The 21,903-nt window shown below is 38.0% G+C and overlaps 1 protein-coding gene and 2 long non-coding RNA genes across 4 annotated transcripts; 2 read left to right on the top strand and 1 right to left on the bottom strand.

Moving 5' to 3' along the window:
• The first annotated feature begins 5,444 nt into the window (after window positions 1–5,444).
• LOC131795557 (type I iodothyronine deiodinase-like) lies at window positions 5,445–7,742 on the top strand. Its single transcript, XM_059113141.2, has 2 exons — window positions 5,445–6,066; window positions 6,779–7,742. The coding sequence occupies exons 1-2, from the start codon at window positions 5,590–5,592 to the stop codon at window positions 7,037–7,039; spliced, it is 738 nt and encodes a 245-aa protein (XP_058969124.1). The 5' UTR covers window positions 5,445–5,589; the 3' UTR covers window positions 7,040–7,742.
• Window positions 7,743–9,358: 1,616 nt separating this feature from the next.
• On the top strand, window positions 9,359–15,652 carry LOC131795540 (uncharacterized). Of its 2 annotated transcripts, XR_010717175.1 has the most exons (5): window positions 9,359–10,194; window positions 13,994–14,084; window positions 14,712–14,741; window positions 14,871–14,952; window positions 15,220–15,652. It is a non-coding gene; the product is annotated as an uncharacterized lncRNA (long non-coding RNA). The 2 variants fall into 2 exon arrangements; XR_010717176.1 differs by lacking the exons at window positions 9,359–10,194; window positions 13,994–14,084 and adding an exon at window positions 14,104–14,426.
• A 274-nt stretch (window positions 15,653–15,926) lies between these two features.
• LOC131796271 (uncharacterized) lies at window positions 15,927–17,335 on the bottom strand. Its single transcript, XR_009341115.2, has 3 exons — window positions 17,120–17,335; window positions 16,151–16,200; window positions 15,927–16,051 (listed from the first exon to the last, which is right to left on the bottom strand). It is a non-coding gene; the product is annotated as an uncharacterized lncRNA (long non-coding RNA).
• Between the last annotated feature and the right edge of the window lie 4,568 nt (window positions 17,336–21,903).

The following is a 21,903-nucleotide window of genomic DNA, read 5'->3' as shown; positions in this document are numbered from 1 at the left end:
CCAAACAAGTGTTTTCCGTCTGTTAAGTCGTCGCAGTAATCTGGTGCTTCAAGAACAGGTAAACACCTTAACTTGTATAATGATAAATGGGACTTTCTAGGTTGCCATTTATGAGCAAGTAGCGAAAACTCGTCGCCGTAATGTTTCATAACAGGACATGTGCTTGGAGACATGAAATTCGTCTTAAGCCTCTTCATAAAACGCGGTATTCTTTCATTCGGAATTATTAGCGGTTCTTTGTGATCTTCGTAAACCTATTAACACTAATCGGAGTAAATTATATCGATTGCTATGGATGCCTGCGCAAGCTCATTGCGTGCTTTAATTAACTGCAAAGAATCCGCCCGTCCAGTGAAATCTTCAAGGTCACCATATCATCTTCAATGACTTATCAGCCGATGAAATATGGCCGAACACAACTCCACAGTTAGGTTTTCATTCCATATGCGTAAGGAACTGATACAATGTATTACTTCGGTGCTAAGTAGGTATAAAAGTGCCAACCACGGCTCAAATAGTCGTGTTTCCAAAATTCAAATGGTCATCCAAAGGGTCTGAAACGGGGTATGGTATTAAGTTAATATCTCTGAGCAAAGTCAGGTGTGCGTTCCGCACGGGCCAGAAATACAATAATTTCCTGTGTAGCAATTGTAATTACATCGTTGCGGTCGCCATGTCTTTCTGACGACTTGATTTTTTTCTCTGAAATGCTATCTTCAGTAATGTCGAGATTGCATCAAACACTGAGCAGAACTTTCTTCCAAGATCAGCAACCGGTTGATTTTCTGACACGTGCTGATTAATGGACGTACTTAAAGAATTTGTCAGATTTTAAGAAGCCTAATGGCGGGTAATTCCTTTTATTTAACAGTTTTCGAGCAGATATAGTTTGCTAAAACGCTGTTAAAAAGGCTATGGTGTCTATCACGATTTGAACTTGGCGTACGATGAAGAGTTCTCTCTGTTGGCAATTATGGGCTGTTATGATACAGGACTAGATTGTTTGTTTAGTTCTTTTGTTTCCATTGCTCATATGCTGTTGTTTTTCTTCTCCAAAGACTAAAAACCTGACTGAAGCCGGTAATTTTCGTTTTATTTCAACAAAACATGGTCACTAGGCAGGAGGTTACGATAAGCCAAGTGTTGCTTCCATAATGAATACACTCTTTCAGCGAAAATTGTTCGAGAAACGCGATACTTGCCGGCGACATCAGAATCAGAAAGTAGAGATTAGAGTAGATGACCTTCTTATCTTCAGTTAATCCCTGATACGAATAAAAATGAATGAAAAACACAGAGCATCCACAAAAATTCTTAAACTTGAGTGGTTTCGCTTGCAGTTTAGGATTATGAGGATTTATCGGATAAACAAATCCCTAAATCTAATTCCGTTAATTGCATTTTTAGAATCGCAAGATACGACAGTAACGCATAAGCTTTTTGATTTATGACAGAAGCTATATGAAGTTATTTGTCGGTTTTCGCCAGATCGGGCATTTATCCTTGATAAGAAAACCGATGACAAATTTTTATGGCTTTAATCAAAGGAATTCCCAGCGATTAAAACGGAAAATTACTTTAAAATTGAACTAATATCGCTGATGACAGCTATACCTCTGGTACGTAATTCGGTCTATAACTGTTGCTCCGTTTTCCAATAAGCACAGCCATTCATTTTTGTGTTCGTTCATCTTTTCCTTCAACCATTGCTATTTTGATCCGTTTTCCTACTTTCTACCTTGTTTTCATTCAGTCATTCATACCTGAGCCATAGATTCTCACATGAATTCTAAAATTGTCGCTCAGATTCGATAAAGGCTTTCAAATGCAGGTATATTCGTCTCAGAGAGGGTAGGTCAGTAAGAATCTTGAAGCTCTATACGCATGGTTTATTCTTGAGTGGGAAAATTGAAGTCTTACTCAGGAAGCTTATTCGAGGAGAGAGGACTAGTTATAAACTTGAAGCTCTACACAGGTGGGGGGGGGCTCATAAGAGAGAGAGGGAAGGGGGGTTGGTCAGAAACTATCAGAGTTGTGGATTTAGAAGAAAGGGAAGCATATTTCTTACTTTTCCATTGAAAAAAAAAAAAGATGTTTCTATCGCGCTCAGAAAACTAAGCAAGACGTACCTGACCACATGGCTTAGCACGTTAACTGAATTAACAACTTATATTCAATTTCAGAGTTAAATTACCGATAAACAACACAACTTCCGAGTAAGTTAAGGAGCTTTCACTGATGTAATGGAGATTTGTCAGACAATTTACCGCGCGACATTGATGAGTATTTTTTTTCTTATGTTTTGGTGGTCGTGTGAGCCTCATTGTCTCTCTCTCTCTCTCTCTCTCTCTCTTTCTTGTCGTTACAAACGTGCCTTTCTTTTATCGAGAGATGAAATTCGAATAGAGATTCAGCTTTTCTTGATGGAAAACAAATCATCTTTACTTGAAAACATTATTGGTTACCAATGTTTACCACAACAGCTACATATGCTTGATGTTCTGAAACCTGGGTCTTTGTGGTTTTCCGGTTTACAGTCTGTGAGATTAGGATCAAAGACGTAATTTTTTAACGTCATAAATGATAAAAAGGTGAAGTTGTAGCATTTACATAGCTTATAATTAAGGTCCGTTCTCTTTTGTAAACGAGCACGACCGCCTATTTACAGGAAATAAAGTCGTGTTTGATTTATGTTTGATTCACGGGCTAAAAGAAGGAGCGGCCGTAAAGCTCTTCTAAATCGGAACACTTAATTTATTTTAAAATTGCGTATCCTCTTGAAAGTAAGTTAAGAAGGCGAGTTTCCAAAAATGTCCAACTTTTACGAAGTCGTCTGAAGTGGAAACGACATATAGTCACTCGTGCACGGTACCAAAATAACAACTAACAACAGGGTCAGTTTGAGGGTGTGGCTTTAAGTTATTCCCAAAGCCAAAAAGAACCACATTACTAATTGATATCAGTAATCTCCCATAAGAATATCAACTGTTTGAAATTTCTTGTGAAAGGTAACACAGGTCATGTATATCTATTTCCCTTGTTTTCAAGTACACCTAGTATGTTCAAACTGTCTGTCTGGGCAACCAATGTGAACGTGAGCGCTACCGCAAAAAAAAAAAAACAGTGTTTGACCGATGATAGAACGGCAGGATTCTTTCTCCACTTTGCACACCACTCTTTTGATTGTAGCATTCCAGAGACGTCGACATGATACACTTACAATGATAATGAAGAAATGTAAACGTGTCATTCGTTCAGATCTTGTTAAGTGGTGATCTTTATTGATTACAGTGACCTTTCTCACAGAGGTTATCAACAGTAATTTCCGCATATCAATTTGTATGGTTACTTCACCAATCAACACCGAAAGAAAAAAAAGGGTCATCATGGTTTTTTTCCTTCGTCTGTTCAAACGTATATCAACCCAATTGCTCTGACGAAAGGCTAACGCTCAAAACGTCAGCCTTTATACTCTATACGGTGGCCAATTTACGTTTTCAACTCAGTTGATATCACTATATTACCCTGTTATACTCTCCCAGCGAAGCAGTACCACAGTTGCCTTTGTTCCTTAACAAGGAGAGAACAGGTTACCCAGTCGTTTTTACTTATATACCTCATAGATTGATTAATGATTCATTAGCTTTTATTCATTATGTGGGTATGTCTGTGTCCACTTAGTGACGAACATCGATGGAAATTTCCGATCTGACATTAGCAACCTTTAAAATTCTTTACCTTCATTCCGTTGTTTCTAACAACACTTCAGGAGACAGTTAGACATAACCATTCGGCTATCTTAATGCTCTATATCTTTTTGCATCAAAAAAGGTCTTACTTGAGAATTTTTTGCACCATATCGTTGCCTGATCTATTTTGTTGCCATCCGCAATGTTATGTTCAAAGTCTATGGTTACATAGCCCCCTTACCACAAAAATGCTCCATTTTACCGGCCTAGTGGCAATTTCAGCCGGGGGTTGCTATCCTGAGATCACTAGTTGTTTAAGCCCTGTTGAAATTGTTGTCGCTTTAAAACTAAATAAATGTGTCGATCAAGTCGATGAGAAAATTGCGGAAAAGTCGCTTTTACTCTTCCCTTCAGAGCTGTTTAATACTTTTATTGCATTACAGTTGAAATTTGACCTTTCTGCTTCACATCCTCTGTCAGTTGGTTTTGTGGAAACGTAAGGGTTGAGTTATTTTGAGAATGTGTCCATTTTGATCCCATTTATTTCCTCCGGGAAACAGGGAAAATATATGTTCAACTTTCTGAACGTCTAATTTTCATAATTCAGAGTTGATATGTAAGTGTAAACATTTTAGCAGCATAGTTGTGACTTGTTTTCTTCTCATTTAAAAAGAGAACTCGATGTTTGAGGTCACACAAACGGTGTGACCTTCATATTTGTGTTAGAGGAAATATATGGCATATGCCGATAATTCTTATTCTGTCGCACTAAATTCCGAGGAATATTCTCGATTATAAACAAAATAAACTTACCTGGAATGTTGTACATAGTCGTTTCTTTGGCTGAAACCGCGAATTTTCAATTATGCGCCAAGATGAGTGTCCGTTGACGAACCCTTTAAAGTGTTCAAAGTCATATACTGTGTTTGAGTCAAACAGACTGAACTGTTAAAGATCGTTTGTCTGCTTAATGCACGATTCCTTTGTTCTGTGGTTATTGTTTACGATCCATTGTTATACCCTCTTCAATCACGAATTTGCTCATTTAGTTTTATGATGACCCAAGTCAAAGAAGATGCATCAAACCTTTCTCTTCGCGTAGGCCGAGATGAATTGCTGTACTATATTGATGCTTTGTTACGTTAAACGATGAGTTCATTACTTAGCAGCTTACTCTTAAACATTCAATACGTTCGTCTAAACAACTTAATTAACAATACATTCGAGCAGTTAAATGAGTAGTCATGTATAAAATCACTGATTTTTGTCGTTTTATCATCGAAGTTAGGACGGTTCGACCTCTTCAAATCTTCAGGTCTGTTGCACTTTATCAGAATTGACGTCAGTATGAGTCGTTGTCACATTTTCCTCAAGAGGTGAATCTAATTAAGCTGAAGGTTGTAATACTTATTCCTAATTTTCAAAATGTCTTTTAACGGGAATCACTAAATGGAGAGGTAAAATCTGTGGATTGGATTATAGTTGATGTAACGGTTTTGACCGGTTAAGTCCCTCAGCTTAAAGACACCACTTGAAAACAACGCCCTACACTAATAGTTAGAAATACGATAGATATGACCCTCTGGCTGTACAACGCGGCCAGAAATTAACTCTGTTCCCGCTGAGATGTAACTGTCCTGCGGAGACTTTCAAATCCAATTTTTGCTTTGTTGATAGTTGTAAAAAGTGTTTCATCTTGAGGAAAGGAAACCCGAATATTCCGTGACTCCCACAGCGATAGTTCAAACATTCAACGCGAAAATTGATGACAAACATCCCAAAAATGCTGATTGTTCAATCATTTTCTAGGGTTCACTGCGGTCATTGGGAATCACTCTTATCGCTTCTGTTGAGTCTGCAACTTCAGAGCGAAGACGGCTTTTAACGCGCCAACGTGAAAATGTTGGCCGAGTTGGGCCATAACATCTTGCTGAGCTTAACAGCTCTACATGCCACAATTCTGGTCATATTGTTGAGAATCGGCTCCTCCATTCCCTATGTCAAAGAACGCATCCAGAAATTCGAAGAGCGCAATCTTCTGGTACCTTACCAAAATTTTTGGGATGAATACGGCGGAAAGAAAATGCTCGGATGCGTCTTAAAGATAATGTTAGGAGATGTGAACAAGACAGCCCGCTTGGGTAATCTAGCACCAAATTGCCGGCTTATTTCAACTGATGGTAAAGAGTGCAGGCTACTGGATTTCGCTAAAGGCACGCGCCCACTGGTTCTGAATTTTGGCAGCTGTAGCTGACCCCCATTTTTCATTAACTTTCTGAACAACTTCGCCAAAGTTGTTCATGATTATGACGACGAAGTGGATTTCCTTACTGTTTACATCCTCGAGGCTCATCCAACCGATGGCTGGCGCTGGAATGTAAGTTTGTATTTGTTTTTTGATCGCGTGTTTATGCAGTAGTTTACTTAAGGAGTAAAAGTTGATGCGTTCCTCTTTTGTAGCGCACCTGTTTTTCAGGTTCTTACGACTCATCTTGAATATCCAGCCATTTCTAATATTCAACCTCATTGATTATTGACAAGCCGCTACTTCAGCAGAAAAAGAATAGCTCTCTAGAAAGTTTCATAATTCAGGAATATTTTTGTTTTCCTGTGTGCATAAACAGTCACTGATTTGATTGAAAACATTTTCGAAAGTTCGGTTCGCCAACTTTACGTTATGGTCGGATTCCCTTCCTCGAGGGAAAGAATTTCAGGATGACAGGACTTGAATAGCTTTTATGTAATCATCATTTATCGAAAAAATAAAACGTAATGCTCATATGCCCGAGGCAATCAAACCAAAACACGTGATTAAGTCAGTTTGTAGAATAGTAATGAGATACTTTAATTTCTGTTGCATGCATAATTTTACGATGAAGCGATCAACCGATAAAGCCGAGGAAGACTCGGTCGAGGTCAAACGAATCACAGAATTGTAAAACCAGCTCACTCAAAGCCTTAAGGAGAAAGTAGCGTTGATTTGTCATTCTAACTTTTGTAATTGTTTACTGAATCATGTTGTGATGCCATTCAAATAAAACCTAGTGTAGGCTTGATTTCCGGTGATATTTTTTTCTCTATTCCCACAGAATAATGTCGAAATCCCTCAACACCAGAGTTTAGAAGATCGTCTTGCTGCGGCGGAAATGTTGAAAAAATCAAGTCGATGCTCTGTTCCAATCATGGTCGATGCGTTTGAGAACGAAGCTTCGAAAGCTTATGGCGCGTGGCCTGAGAGACTCTTCATTATACAAGATGGAAAAATAGTATACGAAGGGGGAACGGGTCCGTACAATTACAAAATAACAGAGGTGCAAAGCTGGCTGGAGAAGTACAAAGCGAGACTGTAGAGTGCTGTTAATTCGGTTATTAACTGTTAAAAAACGAACAAACAAAAGAAACACTTTTAAACATTGTCGCACTTTTAAACGTTCGTGTTCTCCCGAGACCGGGTTTTTTAGTTCAGTCACATGACTTATGTAATCTGTGTCCTATGTTTCTCGTCTGACCCTGTCAACGTTTCACGAATGACAGCCTCAGGGGTAAGCCTGCTCAAATTGTGGGTCCCTGTGGCTCGAAGATGAAAATGCTGACTTCACGGATAAGAAATGGAGGGAAAGGGGACGTGGCAACTCCCAAAGTATGGTGCTACATACGTCATGTGATCTAAACTATTTAACCATACTCTAAAGTAACTGTTACGTAGTTTTACTGATAAGACGTACATTGTAAATCTGTGTAATTGGCTCCTACTGAGAACGTATGTTGTAGTTTGCAGTAGCGTTACTATTACCAAACAACATCAACCTTCAAATCACATCAAAAAAAACGAAAAATGATTCCAATTGAATTCCGCTGTGTAAGTTAGTTCTTAGTGAAAAGCAAGCAAAAATGACAACGAATTTAGACGGAATCCATTGATTGTTTCCTGTAATCGAAATTTTTTTTCCCTTTTTGTAGGCTACCCCAACAATAGTTATCGGACGATAAACCTTTCAGAATAAAAAGTGTCCAACTTAGGATAAAAAATAAAATAAAATAAAAACAGAAATAACCTTAATGGGTTGAAATGAAATTAAAAAATATTTGTGTTAATCTTCTTCTTTGTTTCACATTTCGGGCGCTTTTTCTTACGTAGGCCCAACGGCTTTCACCTTTTAATGCTATGACTGACCCGAACGAAATTTCTCCTCACGATATCAGTAATAATACCAAGCAGACAAGTGATGAGAATAAAGAAAAACATCAATTAGGGGATTATTAGTTGATCCGATAACAAATTCTTCGAATTGACACAAAGGGAATTGTATCTCTGACAGTAAGGAGAATTACTAATGAGATCTTGGGAGAGAAAGGGTTAAATAGCTTGTGTTAATTGCGTTAACCAGCTCTTGACCGTGGTCTTTAAACTGTTGCGAACATGCTAGATATTTCCGTTTGTTGCGTACATACTTTAAACGATTTTGTCGCTATGACGAAACTGTTTCATTACCAAGGGGCTTATATTCGTGACATGTACGATTTTCTTTGCAGCCTTTCATAGAAAAATGCTTTTTGCTTTTGCTGTCTACGATCGAATGATAGCAATAAAGAAGAATAATAGAGAACCAAACAATACAAGCGCAAGCTATAGCCTTAACATGCAGACTTGGGAGTGATTGGATTATGTTGCCTACACCAACAAGATTGCAACATTGTGGTTTGTTACACTAGGCTTACAACGTTGATATCTTGTTTCTTGTTCACGCCACGCCGTGCCATTCCCATTGTTCGACCTAACCGAAACCGGCTTAATTGGAACAAGTCGAGATCACCGTCGAGCGTCATGAAAGCTGGCGTCAGTTCGAATCGTAAAAACGGAAAAAAAAAATAAAAGGTACTGAGTGATTTAAGAAAAAAGTCTCTGTCGGGGTAAACCAAAAGCACTTTGGAAGTTTTCGCCGACATACATTTATTTCCTCGATATTAAAGACTTGGTTATTAAACCTGGGTTCGATTCATTTGAGCTCCAGCTTTACTGGCTTGTAAAACTACTGAGAGGGAAAACTGAAAACAGTTTAACAACCCAAAAATGATTTAGCTTCATCAACTGAGTTGATGATGTAAATTGGCCACCGTAAAAAGTCTCTAAAGCTGACGTTTGGAGCGTTAGCCGTTCGTCAGAGCGAACACGAAGGGGTAGCACTCGAAAACCCCCACTGACGCAGCACCACAGTTCCTATAAAAACTATAATAATTTCGAGTTGGAGGTACTACAATTGTTATCCAGAGACAGAGAGAGTATAACGATAAGACGTGTTCTGAAATGTTGACCTCTTTCAATATTTGGTTGTTGTGAAGTATTTTGATGTGTTTATGTTTTTTTTAAGGTTACCATTGTGATAATCGAAGCCCGCACCTAGAGTTTCCTGCTTGTCGTCTGTTTTGTCTCGTTGTCTGACTATTTTCTTACCTAAATTGGAGATGTTTTTCACTTAATTGTGATTTCTTTTCAAACCGTTTAAATTTAACTGATTATTGTGTGGTCCTTATGTAAGTCGCATGCCAAGTGTTCGCAGGACCGAAAATGTAGTTTGTACCTTTGAGGGGCGGTTTCTACAGCTTATCTATCAAACATTGATCATGACTTCCCTCCGGGTGGTCAGTCTTATCTGGGTTTGTGTACTGACCTTGGTTCGGACCGACACCAAAGTTCCTGTTTTGATTTTGGCTTTCAAAGAATGGCTTTTTGTTTGGAAAATATATAGTATTTTGTTGTTTAATTCAGTCCACAACTTACATGAAAGTATTTGAGTCAGTTCTCTAATTTAGAGGTTTAATCCTCCAAAGTCAGTTGGCCCTTAACCCAAACATGCTCGCCAATAGAGTACTTAAGGGCATGTAACGGAGTCTTGGTGCCTCTCGGTAGCGCGGGTCTTCTCAGAAAATAGTTTCCCTCGTCACTGCGTCGTAACATATTTGGTGGAGACCTGAGCTGGATTCCCCCGTTCGGCGGCTTTGAGCCAGAATCTTCAAACCGATAGTACACCTCCTAAGCCGTGTAGACCCTTCAACAACCAACCTATGACTTGCAAACATTAATATCAAGGTTATGACTGAATGAAGATAACACTAGAAAGTCTATAACACCCTGACCGAACGTTTATGTGATTGTTTTCCTAAATAAAGTAAAATTAGACACGTAGCGTGGGATACCTCAAAATTCGCGCGATATCGCGCGTTGCCGCGAAATTCACCGTGACGGACGAGGACTGGAAAAAAATGAAAGAGAACAACATGGCGGCTGATGCGAAAAATGACGCTGGAAGCAAGATTGGCTGTAGTTTGTGTCCAGAACCTGTACGTCATTGGTACTTTTAGCCTCATATGGTTTTATAGACTTGTGATCCCTTACTAAGTGGTTCGAAAACGCTGGAAATGGTGAATGTTTATGCCCCCACGTGTCACTTGGAATACATGTTACTGGTGGTTAAAGAAAAGCGATCTTCAACTTGCAAGAGTTCAGGTAAACTATTCTCACATTCTTTCCCTTTCTGTTTTCAGTTCTGGACAACTTTCTGTTTGACCCCATACTCCATCATGCATACAGTTCTTGGATGAAAGAAACAATGACCAAAACAATCGGTTGCCTTTGGGACTGCGGTTTTATTTTGGAGTAGTATGGGGTTATACGGATATCTCTCCCAGTTCTATGTTCTAGACAGGTAACTTAAGACCTTGTCAACTCATCTTGATGTTCTATACCTGTCAACCTTAATAGAGTCTAATGCGTGAGATTTTTGTCTCCTCATGACCGGAATTTCCGAAAATGATCGAGCGACTTCCGATGATTTCTCAAACTCAACATCAAGTGTCGGAACATTTTCGGGAAAATTGAATTGAATTGAATGTGGATTAAAATAGAATGTGTAGCAGCTGGAGGAGAGAATTGACAGTGATATCTTGGGAGCTGATGGGTTAAAATACACTTGCCTCCATGAAATAATTGCTTGAATATAGTTTTAATCTTTATAAAGCAATATTCTGCTTTTGGTAGTTTAATGAGATAACAGGTGCAAAAAGTATTTTTTTTAACCAGTGAGAGAACTGTGCTCTACACTTGTTCCATTTTTTTCAAATTTCCAATTTTGGAGACTAAAATTGCCTCTTTCCACTGTAATGTACAAGAGAGAGTGTCGCATGCCATAATCAATCATAGAAAATTTTTTCAATCAGAATATGTGTTCTTAGTTTTCATGAGATCCCCAAATACTAGACAGTCAGCTGTCACAAATCAGTATGGTTATTTTACTTCCTTCAGTATTATCAACTTGATTAAAGTATATCAGAGGACAGTACAAAGATGCAATCAACATGTACCTCTGAGTGAAAATTGATAGATTAACAAGTGGTCAAATTATCGTATGTAGTGATGTCCTTTCACAATGAACTATGATTTCCCATGAAAGACCACATTAATAATGATAAATGGGTGTAACACGACAAGGTTAATTTGATTGCAAATGTTAGTGAGACTGGAAATTCTGTCAGATTTCTCCAATGTCCTTCACTACAGAAATAGATCAGTTATAGTCTATGTGCTTATTATTAATCTAAACACAAAGTTGGTCTACCTGTCAGTAATTCAGTCAACAAATGACACCATGTTCCCACAAAAAGTGTGGCTCCAATTTTTCTGTGTAGAAACAACACAACCCACAGTTCTTCTATTTATTCAGATTAAGGGCTAGCACTTGAAACATCAGCTTTAGAAAATCTACAGCACTATCAAAAACTTTAGAAACTTACCCTCTTGACTATGTGATTGTATTACAACTGTAGGCAGACAGACTTTATGATGGAATTACTGATCAGCTGACTGACTGTAAGTTTGGATTACTGATTAACTCTTTGTATGATTTATGATTGATTGACTGTACAACTGAATGACTGTTGGAATTTTTTAGTTAATGACTCAATAACTATTGACTGACTGACTGACTGACTGAGTTACACATGGATTGTATGACTCACAGACTGATTGACTGACTGTATGTATGGTTGTATAACTAAATGACTGACTGACCCACTGATGGCTGACTGATTGCCTAAGGGCCTTTCCACACTGATGAAAAAGTTGTTTATTTAGAAAAATTTTCTGTCATTCCCAACATTTACAAGTGCGGATGGTTTGTCATGACTTGGTAAAACTGGACAAAATCAACTAAATAAACAAAATAGTGATAAACTTCTCAATCATTTGTTACAACCAGAGTGCAATTAAACTGAAATCAGTTTACTAGAAAGGCAAAAATTGTCTTATGTTCCAAAACTCAGGGACTCTAAAATGTTTAAAAGACTTTGGATAAATCCTGGAAATTAAAGGTGGAATCCTTTGGCAAGCTACGATGGCTGGTCTTATGAACAGATCAGGTGCTGACAGAATTTGACAGCTTTGAAATTTTTAATGCAGATGGACAGACAAAACAAAAATTTTTCATGAAAAAATTTGTCTTTTTATTTTGTCAGGACAATTTTAGTTTTGTCTACCAGTGCAGAAAGGCCCTAACTGACTTACTGACTGTATGATAGCAAGACTAAATGACTGACTGACTGACTTACTGTGTGACTAACTGATGACTGATTGACGCACAGACTGACTGTATGAATGAAGACTAAATGTCTGACTGTCAAACTCATTGGCTGACAGACTGACTCACTGAATATTTAATGGTGTGACTGTCTGATTGAATGACCAATGTCAGTCTACCTGACAATCAATATGAAGGGAGTATAGCTCCCTTTTAGTTCATTCTACTCTTGGATATGAATTGCAAATTGTGGTGTGACTGAAATTTTTACAGCATAAGGCAACCCAGTGCAAAGGTTAAGTTTCCCCACCAAAACAAGATTCTACAGCATTTTTAACATCTGTGTTTTGCTGCCAACAATTAATTGTTATCATTTGTAGATATAGATGTACATGTATGCCACCCCAAAGTAAGCAATTGTTGTGAGTCACTAAAAACTTTAAAAATCCTGCAGCAAATAATTGAACTTAAGCAATCATAGTAGATGGCTGACCATAGCAATGAAAAAGAAAGTGGGAGAAGGAAAGAGTAAGAGAATACATATCTTTTAATATCAGCTTTTTGCTCCCCCCTTACCTCAGGACAACAATGTGAAAACAACATCATCAGTGCTCATCTAATTGACAGACTGACTGACAGTTTCTCTGAAATGGCTTTTATTTCTCTCGCAGACTTAGCGACTGACAGACCAAATGTTTAACTTTAAGAAACTGATTGACTATCCATTGTAGATTAAAAAGCTGTGTTGTTGTTGGAGGTTATTAAACTGGCTGATACATTGACTGACTAACTCCTTGATGACTTTCTGACATAAAGACTTCCTAGCTGAGTGACCAACTGACTGGCTTGGCAATAGTGTTATTGATTAATAGAGACATTCGCTAAATGGAAAGTTGACTAGATGATTGACTTGGTGTCCACCAAAATGTTTGACAAGCTCTGGACTGACTAACTGGACTTACTGACTAAATGACTGACTTATGTACTGACTTGACTGGCTTGTTGCCTACAGACTTACTGATCTACTGACCTACTGACTGGCCAACCGGCCAACCGGCCAACCGGCCAACCGGCCAACCGGCCAACCGGCCAACCGGCCAACCGGCCAACCGGCCAACCGGCCAACCGGCCAACCGGCCAACCGGCCAACCGGCCAACCGGCCAACCGGCCAACCGGCCAACCGGCCAACCGGCCAACCGGCCAACCGGCCAACCGGCCAACCGGCCAACCGGCCAACCGGCCAACCGGCCAACCGGCCAACCGGCCAACCGGCCAACCGGCCAACCGGCCAACCGGCCAATTAACTAACTGACTAACTTAACTATCTGGCTTATTGACTACTTGGCTGGCTGATCGACTGTCTGACTTACTTCCTCAATTACTGAACAACTGACTGACTGACTGATGGACTGATCCAAGGCTTTAAAAGGAGGGGGTCACGGGCACCTGTGGACCCCTCCCCCCTTGCTATGCTCTTGCCCACGAGAGTGAGCAAAAGATTACGAATTGGTGATCTATCCAAAGAGCCCAAACAACTGGGGAAAATCATCAGTTATACTACAAATTTGGAGTAGAGTCATGGGAATCAGTTCCACGTTTTTAATTTACTTTATTCGTTCAGTTTCTTAAAGCCTCATGACTTGAGATACTTCTTCACCCTGGTATAGTAAAATGTGTGGAAATTTGTGAGAGGCAGAACTCATTAGAAATTCTTTTGCGCTGATGTCTTTCAGGTAAACAGGGGATTGTTTGCAGAGACCTCGGTTGTACCTGAACTGTTCGGGATATGAACATGAACGCTGATATGATATGAACATGAAAGATGTAAGCTTATTTTGTTAACGTTAGCAACAGGTTAGATTGTTCTAGTTATGAGTAATGCTTGAAAATGTTGTCGATGATATCTCGAAGCCTTCATGATAACTGCGATACTTAGCCTCTTCTGCCTTGGTCAGAATAATGATCATCATTGGCCTCGTATAATTACAGGGGAGGAGTAGGTGTTAATACCGATGTTGTCGAAAGAATTCTTAGATGTTTCCTAATTTGTTTTCATACGATGAATAGAAAGAAGTCGCGTTGTGGTGAAACGTTGATTCTGTAGAAGTAGAATTTGTTACATACATCTCGCGCTGACTAACGGCAATTCTATAGGACTATACACAGGTAATGAAATTTTTTTTTCAGGAAAATTGAGTAGTTCTTTTCCGAGTACTGAGCAAAATGTTCGCTCGTATTATGTTATACCATCGAACAGAGGAATTTATTTTTTGGCTTCTACTTTAAGGACATGCTTTATCTGAGGAACGTATCAAATGTGCAAAAGACGAAAACTACATGAACAAAAGAAACCGAGTCCTTTGGGAAAAATTAAAAACAATATGCAGCTTTAGATATGGCAAGTGTCGACGAACAATAAAATATATTTCTCGCGTTCCTTTTCTTTTTCAGATATCGCAACGATAAGTTCAAAAGGTTAAGGTGAGTATAATATGTAGTTTAATTCGGGTAAATCCGTCTGAGTGAGCGCCTTTGCATCCACAAATATTTCTTCATTGTGGTTGAGCAGCAAAATTTTATTCATACATTGCTCTTTCACTTTTCTTCCAGATAACTCAGAGTTTTAAAACAATTTTAAAAAAAGAGGCTTAAATGGGAAGAAAACAAGGAATGCACAAGCGGTGGACGAAAGGTAGAAATTGTACAGCGAAAAGACTTCCATTGTATTAATAATGGTAATAGGACTGAGCGGAGTCCAGTTTAATCTGGAATCACACAAGTGATTGTCAAAATTGGACGACCGTGAAACGGGAGTCCGATTTGTTAATCACGAGTATGATTACAGACAGAATTGGACGACACGAAGTCCTGTTACCAATTAATCAAAACTATGACAATTTGAGAAAGAAACTAGACGTCGGTAGAAAGAAACTAGACGTCTAATCTATTTGTTCTTCAGGTTGCGAGAAGGAGCAAAGCGGAATGAAAAGGCCCAATACAGAATCGGAGTGGAAAGGAAGGAGAAATGTCAAGAATATCTCACTCTCTCTTGCAAGACTTGTACATGTACTTTTATAGCTTTACCGTTGTTTTTATTAAGCTCGTACACTTGTACAGTGTAGTGCAACTGGAGAGAAAGCGCAAATTGGGAGCCAGATAACGGCACAGACGGACATCCTTGTTGTATTTGAAGAATAATTTTTCTGAGTCTTTTGGCGGGAAATTTGGGTATGGCCCACTTGAAGTTCTCCCTACCTTACTTTAAGATGTCATGAAAAATGACCATATCCAGCAAGAGCCATTGAAAAATGTCAACCTTGGAATGAACGAAAAACTGGGGGTCGATCCGCCACCGTCCCCCACCACACCCACCTCTTATAGACAGTTTTTTTGTAATTTGAGACAAGTTCATCCTTATGGTGAAACTACATCTTTATTACGAACACATGCGTATTGTAAGACACATGCTTATTACGATATGTCGTACCACAATGTTAAACTTGTCTCATATTACAAAATAACTGTCTATAAGAGGTGGGTGTGGTGGGGGACGGTGGCGAATCGACCCCCGATTTTTCGTTAATTCCAAGGTTGACATTTTTCAATGGCTCTTGCTTGAGATGGTCATTTAGTGGAAATTTTTTTCTCCCAATACAACAAGGATGTCCGTCCGTCCGTACTTTACATTATCGAAGTGATCCACAAGGAAGAAGTTGGTGGAGGTTTTTATATTCCAAATAAAGACTTCTTTTCAATTTTAAATGTTGGTTGTTTTTTCAGGGCTGAGATACCTGCGAGATAGAGATAAATAAATGAATTACTCACTTTCTATGAAATTATTATATATGGCTACAATTTTTTTTCAACATTACAACAACAGTTATACTCACCAAAATATTAAGTATCCTGGTCTCCTTAGCCCTTTTGCTTGTAATCTCCGCTGTATTGGAAAGAAATAAAAAAAAAGAAATGTTAAAAAAAAAACTCCCAATTCCTACATAATCATCAACTTACTACTAGGAAATAATCCAGCAAGGTTTCGTTCGAATTTGTGCATCTTCTCCGTCGCATGATGAAGTAGCTGGCTTCTCGAAAATATCAGGGAATTTGCAGAACAACATAAAACGAGATGTAAATTTTCACTCCTACATCTAAACAGTAAACAGAAGGCAATACACGATTTTCACACTAACTTTTCACCCACTACGCTGGTTTGAACATTTAACGCAATGGTTTAGCTCACGATAAGAAATTAACCCTTCATGCAACCTGGGCTTTTCCAGTTTTCTTTTATTATTTTCTTCGTTCCCCGAGAAAAAAAAATACGTTCGAAATATATCAAACTGGATAAACCTTTTCGTCAAAGAAGAACGATTTAAAAGGAATTCTTATGTTAAAGGCTTCTCTTGAAACGTAAATACTCAAATGTAGCTCTACATTTCTAGTACACATGAAATTAGCCGATACGATAACAGTAGTTCTATGCCTTCTATGTTCTTATATGCCTCGTCGTAAATTTTCTCCCATGAAAATAAGTGGAATTTGGGTAGGCCTTTGTAAAAGGGGCCCTGCACCCTCGAAAGGAAATGAATATTTTTCAGGTGGACTGCGGACACGTACACCTTACCTGATGGTTCTATAATAAGCACAGATATTTTGATGGCAATAGGATGAGCTAAAAAGTTCTTTGCATAAAAAAAGTCAAGCCTACAAACCGGGAGGAAAAAAATCAAAGTTTGGATCGTTCAGTGCGGCCGTTTAGTTGCTCTCCTTCCCCTTAGAGGGTTAACTTGCATACTATTGGAATAATAACATGACAAATCTAGCGAAACATGAAGACATTAAAAGCAAAGTGTCACCTGCCTCGAAAATGTCGTTCCTCTTGAGAGTAAGCCAACCCTTGGGGTCCAACTCTCTCTTGCTTGAAATTCATGATGAGATGGAGCTATCCAAAATTTTCTGGTTGGGCTACTGTACTTCAAAGGGCATCAACGAAGTTTTCGTCATTATGGCTTCTTCAATCCAACAGGGAAACGATGTGCTAGACTTTCATATGAACAGATATCTTGTTTGAAGTGTGTGTTTCTTCAATCTGGAAATCAAAACATCACCAATTGCCAAGCTAATTATAAAAAGTAATACATTGCTTCATATAATATCATCTTCTGGAATAAGCATGCATCTAAACAAAGAGGAGGGAACTTGCTATTTCAGAAAGTGTCAGAAGATTAATCAGTACTCCATCAGGTGACCATTCAATGTTCATTAAGGAGGCACAGGCATGAGTTTATTATTGGGATATTCCCTTATCAGCACCTTCAGGAGAGCCTTTCTACCCACACTGTCCCTTTATGACAAACATGTCAGTAACACCTAACCAGTATCATATAATAGGCATGAAGCATTGAAGGGGGGGCACTTCCTAGTAATAGGCTTGTGGGGATGTGCTGGCATATTTACGACTTCACTGACAATAGTGGAGTAGCATTTTCAATAAAGTTTCTAGAATGGGGTCTCACATTTTCAAGGTTTTGGTTGTAAGAATAATTCTGGTAAGTTGGGATTTAAAAGGGTAACCTACTTAAAAGGCTTTATAAGGTAGATGTGTAAACATAAAATCACTTAGTTGGGATTTCAACAATTAAATTTGCCTATGAGTGACTAAGATGGGGTGTATAATTAGTCACAGAATAGACCATAATAGGGTAGGGGGTTCTTAGAGGCCAGCAGGACATACCCAGCACAAATTTAATCTTCAAGGATGCTTTCAAATTGCCTGATTTGTTGTTCTATGCAAAGAAAATCCTATTGTTAACACGCATTTTATTTTTACTTTTGGCAAAGTGAATGGGGATTTGCTTTGTCAATCAAAGAGAATTCCTCACTGAGACAAAGTGACCTACTTAGTCTCCATGGGCTGGGGATAGTGTTCTCCCATTTCTTATGCAAAGTCAAAGATCTGCTCAACACAGAAAGACAGTTAAATTTCTTAGCATCCCAGATGAAGACTGAGGAAGAGACTTAATGGGTGAAGCTGGCTCCATTCTAGGTTAAAATTAGTCACCCATCTCTTATACAGAGTTCAAGATCAGTTCAACGCATTAAGACAGTCAAGTTTCCAAAACAGTTTTCACACACTTCTCTTTGACTGGTTTCAATCATATTTAAAAAATAGAACACAAACAATTCAGATTGGAGAGCACTTATCAACAAAACTTATCTCCCCCTGTGGTGTCCCCCAGGGATCAGTCCTAGGACCTCTTCTATTTTTACTTTACATAAATGACATTCACCTTTGTTCTGATAAACTAAAATTTTATCTCTTTGCGGATGATACTAATATACTTTATGCTGATAAGAATCTTAAGGCGATCGAGCAAACGGTTAATGTAGAGTTGAATAACGTACATGACTGGTTAACTACAAATAGGTTGACATTGAATACAAAAAAATCAAATTTCTTAATTTTTCGTCCTCGTCAGAAAAAAATGCATTTTTCTCCACAAATAGGTATTTTAGATTGTGAGACAAACCGAAGAGTTAGTTTAGAGCAAAAAAGTTATATCAAATATCTAGGCGTTTTAATTGATCAAAATTTGTCATGGAAAAACCATGTTGACTCTGTTATCGTAAAAATAAGTAAAACAATAGGGATGATTGCAAAGCTGAGGTACTTCGTTCCCTCTACTGTCCTTGTAAATATTTACAATTCATTAATTCTACCTTATATAACTTATGGACTCCTTGCCTGGGGCAATGCGTCAAATGCTTATTTAAACAAGATTTTAGTTCTTCAAAAGCGAGTTTTGCGCCTAATCTATTTCACCGATCGAAGAGAGCATGCCATCCCTTTATTTGCCAAAGCAAAAATTCTGCCTGTTACGTTCCTATATTATGAAGCCGTAAGTAAACTTATGTTTGATGTGCACAACCAGAGGGCTCCCATTAATATTTTGAAACTATTTACTAAAACATCTCATATTCATACCTACAATACTCGATCATCCAAATCGCAGCTCTTTAGTACAAAGTACTCTAGACTTAACCTACAAAAAAAGGCTTTCTCGCGTGTTGGTGTCAAAATTTGGAATAAGATACCAAAAGAATTCAAAACGTTATCAAAACATTCCTTTAATAAACAAATAAAAACGTCTTTATTTCAGATACTAGATAATGAAGATTCTTATCTTGATGTTGAAAAGATCTCCTCTAAACTTAAGGACTGCATAATTAAAACAAATTGATCCGATTGCTTTCAGTACTAATTTATCTGCTTCTATACTTTATTGAACAACTATTGATGTATTTACCAGTTATGCTTCTCTTTATAATTTAACAATATCTAACTATTTAGTTTTTAATTTTCTTTATATATTGTAAATGTTTGTTGACGATTGACCCGCCTCGAATAGCAAATTTGCTATCTGCGGGTCAACATAATCTAAATTATTTTGTAAAAAAAAGAAAAATAAAGTGTGTGTAAAGTGTGTGTGTTTTTTGGTGGACCAAGTCTTAGCATCCCAGGTCAAGACTGAGGAAGAGACTTTATGGGTGAAGCCAACACCATAGTGGGTCAGTTATCAGTCACCCATCTCTTTTACACAGTTCAAGATCTGTTCTGTGCAGCAAGACAGCCCAGATTCCAAAACAGTTTTCACACACCTCTCTTTGTTTTTTGGTGGACCAAGTCTAATAGCATCCCAGATCAAGATTGAGGAAGAGACTGTATGCATGAAGCCGACTCCTTTGTGGCTCAGCTGCTAGTCACCCATCTCTTATACACAGTTCAAGATCTGTTCAGCACAGTAAGACAGTCCAGTTTCCAAAACAGTTTTCACATTCATTTTCACATTTCAGATTACAGCTACAAGTTCAAACAGTCAACCCAAAGACAGGCTGTAGGGCAACTCATTCAACTATTAGGAAGAAAAAGATGAGACATGGTTAATTAACGTGGACAATTCATGAATCTGATCAAGTTGATTGTTCATAACTTCAGAGTGCTTATACATTTAGAGAACATGACAAAGGTGGAAAATAAATTAACATGATACTGAAAAATGGTATTTTATGCAGATCTAAAACTAAGTTGCAACCACTGTGAATGCCATCTAATGATAAATATTCACCAGCGTGTAATCCACACTAACATATAAGCTGCACCACGAGTTTGGCAACTTGCAAGTTTTTGGCAAAGAAATCATAGGAAATCCCAAGTGGCGTCTTAATATTAAAAAGCTATTTTATATTGGTTGCTTCATCAAATTTCACTGTTTGTAATGAGCAACAGATATTTTTCAGTGGTGATTATTAATATCCAAATTCTCTTTTTAAAACATAGGAGGACAAATTTTATAGAACCAAATTCATCTCTGTCACACAGTGGAAAGAAATGATGAACCTTATACGAAAGAAATATGAGGAACCATAATAAGTTGCCCTTTAAATACCTGCAATCAAGAAATTGCAGCAAACCAAAAGAAAAAGATTCTTTTATGCCATCTAAATCACAGTCTCATTACTTTTCTCAGAGAAGATTGATTGGCAGAAATGTAACATTAATCAAATGCAATAAAATGAGTAAAAACATTTCATGCCAAACTGAAAGTTGCATTTTAAATGATAGGTTACAAATCCAAAGAATTTTTTTGTGAACATGAAGATATGTCTTTGCCCTTCAAATATTGCGGGTAACTAAACAGGCAAAAGGAACAAGGTTAGCAATAGTATTTGAAACAACAAAATCTGATTATCAGGTAATGGCCTGTAATGGTCAAAAACCAAGTGACTACTCTTCTAGGGGAAAATGACTCTCACCCTTAAACGATGACCAAAACAACAAAAGAATAAAGAAATTCTTAAATTATTGGAAATACAGTAATTGCATACTTGTGTTACAGTTACTGTAATAACTAAAGGGACCATCAATGCAGTTACATGCAGTACAATTAAAATACTGTATTTGGATGGTTAGATTCTGCACATTAAAAATGGATGTAAATATATCCTATTAGGTGTATAGTGTTGCTGATTATTAAATGGAAAGGTAGTCCTGGTGGAAATCCATATGTTCTGATTGGTTCTCATTTGAACCAAATGTGCACAATCCCATAGAAAACCATAGTGAAAGCTGATATGTTTAGGGCTGGACAGATTGACATGAACCAGACCAGAAAAATCAGAACAGCCCTGCACTCAAACACCTTGGTTTTTAAAATCTTAAGAAAAAAAGTTGTGTTTTTCAATGAGCTGTGGGTTTTTTTTTGTTCCTAAATGAAAATAATACAGAAAAGTTTTTACTGAAGAATACTTTTTGTAGTTGTCCTGCAAGTGCTTGTCTCTTGCCTCCTATTTAGGTTGACACAAAATTTTTGAAATTTTCAAAACTTAGGGACTTATCAAGCATTTAATCATACGACCATCGTGTGGTCATAATTATGATAAAATGCTTATTGACTCAGTTTGGTCAGGCCAGATGGTAAAATATTTGGCTCTTGGTCATGACACACAAACTATGCTGTGCCCACCTCAAACATCATGACCTCAAACCAAGTATTTTCCTGTCTAACCCTCCCACTCAGTCAACAAGTATATAACATCATGCCATGAAATTCTAACGGTCTCCATTTTAGAGTTTTTCGGC

Source organism: Pocillopora verrucosa, chromosome 4 (assembly GCF_036669915.1).
Source record: "Pocillopora verrucosa isolate sample1 chromosome 4, ASM3666991v2, whole genome shotgun sequence".
NCBI lineage: Eukaryota > Metazoa > Cnidaria > Anthozoa > Scleractinia > Pocilloporidae > Pocillopora > Pocillopora verrucosa.
This window is presented reverse-complemented; position numbering and strand designations above follow the sequence as displayed.